This window comes from Trachinotus anak, unplaced genomic scaffold (assembly GCF_046630095.1).
Source record: "Trachinotus anak isolate AG129_WGS33_773 ecotype Australia unplaced genomic scaffold, CSIRO_AGI_Tana_v1 ptg000008l, whole genome shotgun sequence".
Taxonomy (NCBI): domain Eukaryota; kingdom Metazoa; phylum Chordata; class Actinopteri; order Carangiformes; family Carangidae; genus Trachinotus; species Trachinotus anak.
The window spans coordinates 14473725-14482566 of NW_027273859.1; the positions used below are offsets into that span (position 1 = coordinate 14473725).

An 8842-nucleotide genomic window follows, 5' to 3' on the forward strand; every position below is an offset into this window, starting at 1 on the left:
TCTTTTATTTACCCATTTGATTTTTGCCATGGTCAAGTTAATGCACATAATATACATCTGACTTTCAGACATGTTAATCACAGTGTGTAGAAGAATAATGTGAAAAATCTGGAAGTGATGGCACATGTTTGAATTTTGGAATGACGTGGGTAAATACAGTCAAAAGAAAGCTTTTCTGTGGCGATAGCAATTTGAAACATTCAAATATATACAGCAAAAGACTGATAGAGTCATCACCTTCTCCAGCTGCCTTTTTATAAATATAAATAAAACATCACAGCAATAATGTCTAGCACAATACAACAGACAAGAGACGGAGAGCTACAGTATGGAAGGGCCTTAAAATGCAGAGTGAACAGTAGAAAAACTGGTGGATGCTAACTTACACATACTTCTCCACATAGAGTCCTTGAACTCACACAGGCTTTGAGTCTTTGCTTGGCAAAGCTAGATATTTTAAGTCTTACATACTTTTTTCTTACAGCCATATCTTAGATCACCAGCAGTTTTAGTTCTTAATAAGCAGTTTTCTTGTAGACTGTATGTGAAATGATTTTCAAACATCCTTCTCCAGGTAGTTCCCAGGTGACTGTAGGAAAGCAGAGTGATTTTTACTTTAAGTAGCACAGAAGAAACCAGACTTCAAACTTCAGACCTCAGCTGGCGTCCAGAGATATCCACAGTTGAATAAATCACGTTGACTCTGTTAGAGACAATTTAACTGCTTTAAAGCAGGGCGATGGGCTTGCTGTTGGCTGGTGCGCCCATGTACTGGGAAGTCAGGGCATCCTGGGAGGTGTAGGAGGTGTAGAGGCCCGTCACCTGCACATCTGAAAGTGGCAGGTTCGCTCCAGTGGAGGCAGGAGGGAGACTAGTTCCCAAGTCACAGTCTGATAGTCGGAGGGGTGAGTTACTGAAGGTGCCCAAAGCATCCAGGTTAAAGCTGTCGTCCTTCATTTCCTCCCACAGATTACCTGAGCAGATAGGTAAAGGTTACTGTGATGATGCAACAACACTTCAGTTATCTAGCAAACAAATACCAGGCCTGACACTTGTCAAAAAAAAAAGTATTTACCTTGAAGGGCAAAGTCCATAATGCTAGGGTCCAGTGCATCCACCTCTGTGTGCGTATCACCATGCACACTGTAGAAATCATCAGGGGGCTTGCTGGGCTGCTGGGTGAGTGGACTGTGGGAAAGGTCAGGGACCGTGTGGAGGGGAGGTGTCTGGGCCGGGGCAGGGGACATGGGGGCCAGTCGAGCCTGAGCCTGGAGCTGGGCCTGAAACTGGTGGTGCTGGTGCATGGGTAAACATGGCAGGGACAGCGTGACTATAGGCTGAGGCTGCATCTGGGCAGGGACGGGCAGCGGGAGGCCAGTTTGACAGCTGGGCAGCCGGGTCATGCTGGGCTCTAAAGCCTTACGTCTGCAGTTCTCTGGGCGGTCTGTGATCAGTTTGTCCAACTCATCTGCAGGGAACAAGACAGATCATCAGACTTACTAGACATTGTCATTCATTGGTGACTCATGCTCACTGGATGAGCATTAGACCTTTAACCTTTAAGTAAGCAAACACATCTCTGACCTGGGTTAGCCATGCTGCGGCGGATAGCTGGCAGGTCCTTGCGTTTCCACTTCTGCATCTCTTCCTCCATCTTGTCGATTTTGGCAGGGTTCAGTGCCCACAGACAGCCCTTACGGGACGAGCTGCTCGTCTTGTTCTCCACTTTCTCAAAGCATTTGTTTAAGGACAGGTTGTGTCTGACCGAGTTCTTCCATCCATCAGGTGCAGTCTGCAGGGAGAGAAGCATAATCAGTCACATTCTTTATCTACAAGCACCTTCTCTTTTAGTCCCTGTGTGTAGTATGAATAGAGTGTCGTACCTTAAAATAAGGAAAGTGTTCCTTCATAAAGCTATAGATCTCACTGACTGGGAGGCTGCCGGTTTTGCTGTTTTTCAAAGCCATGGCAATCAAACAGCTGAGGGAAAAAAAGATTAAATCATTATTTGAACGCAGCTCGAAGCATACACTAAGGAAATTTGGTGGATATTTGAATTTAATTTTAGCCAAATATTTGTGTCCTGACCTGTAGGAGTAGATTGGTTTGGGGAAAGACTTGGGCTGCAGCTCCTGGTCTTGTGGAGCCAGGCGAGGTTGTGTGAATAAACTTTGGTCATTGAAAGAGACATTGCTATAAAGCCCACCAGTTGAACACTAGGAGAGAGATGAGAGAATAATGAGGACCACGTCCCTTACATTTTTCTGTTGATGAAATCAAACTCTTTCTTTGTTTTTTGTTACCTGTTGTCCAGTTTGGGTTAGAGAGTACACCTGCTGTGGTGTGGGCTGGTAGACTGAGGTAGGGCACTGGTATCCTGGAGAAGGCAGCCCGTTCATGGAGAATGGAGACATCTGTGAAACAAATGCAGGAGCAATTTACATTAAACCATATAAGTGCCATACAACATAAAATATTTGTTCTTGCAGCACTGCTGAAACTCACACTTCCACTGTGGGTGTTGATGATGCTGATTCCCAGAGGGCTGTGCTGCATGTTGCTCTGGAGTTGGAGCATGGAGCCCTGTCCCGCTGTCATTGTCATGTTGCTCAGCTGAGCTGTAAAAATGAATATCCAGACTTCTCTTAGTTAAAAGTAAAAAAAAAAAAAGAACACAAGCAAACCTATTTAACCTATTTATATGTGGAGTTCAGCTTATAAGAAGCTCAGCAACAGAACTCTTGATATGGCTACACATGACATTTACAGACTACAAATTTTCTTTTCTGCATAGTGACAGAGTTGAATATGGTTAGTAGTTCAATATAAGATCTCTGAATCTCTGAATTGTCATGTAAATAACCTTTTCATTATGTCTGGAAACCTAAGCTATTATAGAAAAATTCTCATTGGTTAGAACGTTACATCCTCCAGTTTCATTGGCCCTTATCTATCTTATAAAACTGTCTCCATATCTACAAGGGCCAGAAGTGCAGACAAATCCAGCAGTCCTGATCTATCCAATCAGGGAGATGATACGGTTTTTGAATGTTGCACTGTCCCCCTCCCTGACACCTCACCTGCCTGTTGCTCCAACAAGCTGCCCTGGGAGGGCCCGTTACTGTGGCCTCGACTATCAACCATCTGCTGTAGCCGGGGCACATCCACAGAGGTGAGCCATGACAGAGACTGCAGGTCCCCAGGGAGGTCCTCCTCCCTAAGCTGGGAGGGGTCCGTGGTCAGAAGCCTTCAAGAGAGGAGGAGGTAGGGGTAGGGGGAGATTTTTTTTTTTTTGGGGTGGTGGTAGGGGGAGGGAAGATGGGGGGGGTTGGGTTAACACGGCTGTCAGCACAGACACACATAGACCACAAATAGAATTTAAATGTAAACACTTGATAGGACATTTTGTCCTTCAAAGTCAAAACCACTGTGATGTGTCTGAATGAGGGGAAGCAGAGATGAAAGCTGCTCGGTGAAGCTGTGCATTAGCTGTGCCATCCAGGATTTCCCATAAGAAGATTAACTACAAGTGCTATTTAGCAGTGACAGTTTTAATCAACAATGAGGGAGTTAAACAAGCTTTCCATTCAGAGCAAATCATCTGTTGAGATTATTGTGGGTTTTTCTTCCAGTAGTGCCACATTGATCTTTGTTTGTCTTAGTGTTTATGTCTTTGCTTCTTTGTCAATTTGTGAATACAAATATGAAAAATAAAATAAATATAAAATAGCTAATTAATTTTACACAATAGATTTTTCATCTAAAATTATTTTTTTCATCCCAAATGTTGTGCTATAAACTGGATTAGATGTAGGTTTTATGTTTAACCAGTGCACTGCCAGTACCAATCAGCTTTCAGTCATTCTGTCTTTTATGTGAAGAGCCTCAAAGAGAAAGAAAGAAAAGGGAGGAATCCTCTTGAATCCTCTCCAGTCTCTTCGGCACACACACACTCGTACTGGGCAAGGGTTTAGTAATTGGGGTCGCTATGACAACACATACTATTCAGTTACTTTGTGGGTCTGTTGACAGTGTAGTACCCCCCCACCCCATACACACACACACACACACACACCAAATCTCCTAATAAAAAATCAACCCTGTGTCAGGTGACCACGGTTGCGCTGTAACCATTGGCTGAATCATAAGTAAACAACGCATGAGATCGTTTGAAACATGGGACAGCAGCACATGTTGCCTGCAACAGTTGGCCTTGTCCATTGAAAAATGATCACCTATTGTGTCCCAAACGACAAATCTGCCCAGTGGCACGTGGCTCTATTGTCTTCTCCAGACCCTTCCTTGATTGTCTCTGTCGTTTCTTTTCTTTCCCCAGCCCTTGCATTAATCTGTTGGAATGACAGCCCTCACATAAGAGGGACAAATAGGATGCCATCTGCTTCCCGATCCCTTTCCAGCCTCTATCCTCACTGCCGCCCACAACCCCCCTCCATCACCCTCTGCCCCCACCCTCATCCCCCCTAAACGGGAAAATCAACGGAGCCTCAGGCCAGAGGGGGTGCAAATGTAGTTTGAGGTCAGGCCTCTGTGTCTGCCGTCTGAATGGGTGACATCACTGCAGCCAGGAATCAGCAGCACACATCCTCAAACACCTTGCATGCACCAGTAATCATCATCCTTTAGAAGTATCATCCTTTAGGAGCAGGTGGCAATGTGAATTTAACACCCTCTGAGGTATCACAATATCACAGCTGGAGCTTAGAAGTTACTGTGCCTTTGTGAGACTGACCCTCATTCTTCTTTTTCTCTATCTTTTCTTTTACTTCTGACAAAATGAAGAAATAATGTCCAAGCATAACAATCAGAGAATCCTCAACTGACTCCTGAACGGAGTTGCTTTTTGTTTTGTACAAAAAGTAGATGTGCTGTTGCTCTCGCTGGTCTTTTACACTCGTGCTTCACAAATCCACTCAAGGTTGCAGTTATTCATGATAAATGCCTAATACATGCTGATAGTAACTGTAGAGTAGATGACACACTGGGGGTATTCCCACCTCCCCTCCTCTCTCTGTACCAGCACCATAGAAATTGCTCACTGATGCAAAACATGTTGAACTGGTGCCTCCATGTATCATCCGAGCCTTCCCAGAGGTTCAACAACACTAAATATTGCACCTCCTCCTTCCCTCCCTCCCTGTCTCCCATCCTCACTACCTCCCTCCTCTTTTCTAATTGGGAGCCACTTGTGCACACTGGTGACCCAGAGCGCCCCGTCTCCCCCTGAGCTGGCAGGCCAAGAGGCTCAGGCGCTCCGTGTGCCGACAGCGGGAGTGTAAACAGAGCTGATGGTTTCTGACAGATCCATTCAGACTGAAAATCATTTATTCTTCAGGATTTTTTCTTCCTCTCGCCTTTTTCATGCAACCCCCCCCCCCCCCCCCGCCCCCCCCATGCACAAAAAGAGCTGTCCATCTACCTTTAGATTAAACATAGTGTGGTTAGACAATTTGTTCCATGACTATTTGCAAAACACCTCAAGGGATTTGATTAATACAAATATTCATTTTACCTATTGAGGCATCTTAGAGTTGATTATGAGTTTTTTTGACAATATGCAACAAAAACTATATGCGTTGTTTATCCCTAAAAGACTGTAGCTAGTGTCCTGATATAATGGAACAAGGTTTCAGTCAGACGTCTTACCTGTAGTCCTGTGGAGATGGATGATGCCCAGCATTCTCAATTATTCCTGACATCCTGGATGTAATCCCACCTTCTATCATTTCCTGGGATATGTGGTGCCTCTGCAATGAAATCATTAAAATTAAAACACTTAAGCTTATGTCCTCTGCGAGTGTTCAAACAGAAGTAAACAAGCTACTGAGAAGAATTCATTACAGTATTAAAAATATTCAAATAGTGTCTTCTTTAGTAAATAGGGGAGCAGCGTGTGCTATTTCTGAAAATATAAAATTGCAGGCAAACATTTTAAAGTCAAATTTAACACAAGAGAAAGCAAATTCAAAAATTGAATTGATAGCAGTGCATAACATTTCTGTTTGGGATCAACATGTCTTTGTTGTAGCTGGACCCATTTCATCTCGTTGCATGTGTTTTGTTGCCCTTAACTCGTAATAATTGAGATTTCATAGCCTAAATAATACATTGAATGAATTCGCTAATAAAGCCTGTATGTAATAAGCATTTAGCTCAAATGTTTACACAACAGTTTGGTCACATGAACTAAACCTATAGATTTAAATGGCTTATCATTTAGCCTGCTTACAGAGAAACTACTCTTAAAGGCTTAAAATCATTCACATGTTAATTGGCTTATAAAAATGAAAAGTCCGACAAAACGCTGTGGTGCTGAAAGACAGAAGCAATAAAAACTCACCTGTTTTGGATGATACTGAAGAGTGTGAGAGCCGGTCGTGAGCCCCTGTACTGTATTTCACTGTGTTGCACTTGATTCTCCAAAAACCGTTTTTAAATTTCCCTCTCTGGAGCTGTCCAGCGCTCTGACATGCGCAGTGGAGACCTCAGCAGAGCTCCCAGTGGCCCGGGGGGCAGGAGGATCCCATGAGTTTGACAGCTGCCGTTCATGCAGAGCCTCCTAACAGTCCCGACTACATCCGCACATCTCACGGCAAGCGCACAGGCAGCGATGCTGAGGTTTTACTTCGCTTTTCTCAGTCTCTGGGAACTTTCAGGTGGCGCACACCTCCACTGAGTCCAGCAGCAGCCACACACACGACTGTCGCGTTAAGAGTCAGGCCATACTCCCTCCGGACATTGTAGTTCTCTGGGCGGATGATTACTGAAGGGATAAGTTGATGTAGTGGCACACAGGTGCGCCCTGCGCGACTTAATAAAATAAAATAAAATACAAAAAAGTTCAGGCCTGATTCCTTTTCAGGATATTTAATACAGTGCGACAAAAATGTTCAGTGTTTAAAAAAAAAAAAAAAAAGTTGAACGACACTATTCGCAAGAAAAAGCAACAGAAAAAAAAAATGAATTAAACAAAAATAATCATTAGATATCCAGTTTGCTCCACTATATCCTGCTGTCAGGTTATTCCTAGTAAGCTCCCTCCTTCAGGTCTAAGACGATGTGAGTCGCTGCTTGTGGTGGCATCTGTGTATGTGAGTGTGAACTTTTTTTTTTTTTTTTTTTAGGGAAGTGCTTGTAGATAATTTGCTTCCCGCCGCTATGGCCGCGTCCTGCTCCTCTCAGCAGTGGGAAAAAGAGCCGGGGAGGCGCGTAGGGAGGGCAGGGCGCCGGGCGGGCTGCAGCAGGAGGCGGCAAAGGCCCACACCAGTCTGGAGAGCGAGTCCACTTCAGAAAAAACAAAACAAAAAAAACTGGCATGAAGGAGTTGTGTCTTGGGCAACGCGGTAAGAAATTACTGTGTCATCATTTCCTCACTCAGTCCGAAATAAAATGAAATCCCACTTGTTGATTTTTTTCTTATCAGTCAGCATTTCATTAATTTTATTCAAGGAGGAACAAATGTGCTTGCATCGAGGAAGTATTGTGATATAGTGAATTTCGAAAGGCATGTGTATGCTATTTGTTTTGTTTTTTTTTCTGTTTCTGAGAAAATAATATAGTAATAAGAGCTCTGCCTAACTCTATTCAAGGAACCCCAGGGGTGCCCAGCAAGGAAAAAGTTAGATTTCAGCATTATCTAATTAAAAAAGGATGGTCCTCCTAACTATACGTCTCTTTTTTACTTTTTGATATAACATCGAGAATGACAAAAGCCTTCCCATACGGAAGGTTTCACTCATATATTCATAAATGAATATATGAGTTTGTGCACCAGAAAAGATGAACAGGCTGCAGGTATGGTCTTTTAACACCAGGCTTAAATGTGAAACCTGTTTGAGATTAAATCTGCGGCCGGAAATTAAAGGGGAATTCCTTAAAGTCTGTGGGGAGACTAGTGACAGCAGTATCAGGCCCATGGGACCTTACAGATGGTAAATCGGCCTGTCACAATGGGCTCAATCAATGATTACATGCATGAACGTAACGGACAAAAACAAGACCCTCCTCAGAGAGCAGATCCTGGAGGTCCTAAAGCCCGCAGGGTTATGATCTGGAAACAGTAGGGACACTGGGGGTGTGCTCCTGCTGTGTGAGATACTGTAGGGGGAAGAGCTGGTGATGATGAGAAGTGTCACAGGTTCACATCACCCACTGTCCATTCATAGGCCACACTGGATAAAAAGGCGTGGACAAAATCACAGAAACATTTTGCTAGAGCTGAACCGATAAGTTGATTAGAGACTAGATTAATCAACTGACAACAAAATACCCAGAAGATATTTAGTCATTACAGTAAATCGTCCAGCAAAATGGCAAACATCACCATGGTTCATAGCTTCTCACCTTATTGAATATTATTTAGTTGTGTTGCTATAAATACCAAACTGTATTTACTGGTTTTGGAGAGATTTGCATTTTTTTTTTCTAACAATTTAATGGCCACTTTTGGGCGAGGGCAGGGTACAGATGCCAGTCTATCACAGGGCTGACATATAGAAATTAAACAACCAGGCATGCTCATATGCACACCTATGGGTAATTAAGAGTCACCAATTAACCTAACGTGCATGTCTTTGGACTGTGGGAGGAGGCCGGAGCACCTGGAGGGAACCCACGCAGACGCCTGGAGAACATGCTCCACGCAGAAAGGCTCAGAACCGTCTTGCTTTGAGGTGACAATGCTAACCACTGCACCACCAATGGGGCCAATATTCATTTCAGTAAATGCAGTTTTGTTGGATTAGCATCAACTCCACATCACAGCTCTGCAGTGTTTTGCAACTGATGCACCGGTTGGTTCAGGCTATGACTTTATGTCTGACCT

The 8842-nt window shown here is 43.7% G+C and overlaps 1 protein-coding gene across 1 annotated transcript; it reads right to left on the minus strand.

The window, feature by feature from the left end:
* Positions 1–233: 233 nt before the first annotated feature.
* foxn4 (forkhead box N4) lies at positions 234–7195 on the minus strand. Its single transcript, XM_071482859.1, has 10 exons — positions 6359–7195; positions 5665–5765; positions 3081–3247; positions 2506–2618; positions 2304–2414; positions 2089–2216; positions 1884–1980; positions 1585–1792; positions 1076–1468; positions 234–974 (listed from the first exon to the last, which is right to left on the minus strand). Exons 2-10 carry the CDS (start codon positions 5742–5744, stop codon positions 727–729), a joined length of 1545 nt encoding a protein of 514 aa, XP_071338960.1. The 5' UTR covers positions 5745–5765; positions 6359–7195; the 3' UTR covers positions 234–726.
* Positions 7196–8842: the final 1647 nt, after the last annotated feature.

What these genes read in the sequence shown, in the direction of transcription:
- foxn4 (XM_071482859.1), bottom strand. Translation starts at nt 5,744, where the DNA reads ATGATAGAAGGTGGGATTACATCCAGGATGTCAGGAATAATTGAGAAT. An exon ending in CTTGTTGGAGCAACAGGCAG is followed by an intron (nt 2,619 to 3,080) that starts GTGAGGTGTCAG and finishes TCATTTTTACAG; the next exon opens with CTCAGCTGAGCAACATGACA. An exon ending in TCAACACCCACAGTGGAAGT is followed by an intron (nt 2,415 to 2,505) that starts GTGAGTTTCAGC and finishes TTTGTTTCACAG; the next exon opens with ATGTCTCCATTCTCCATGAA.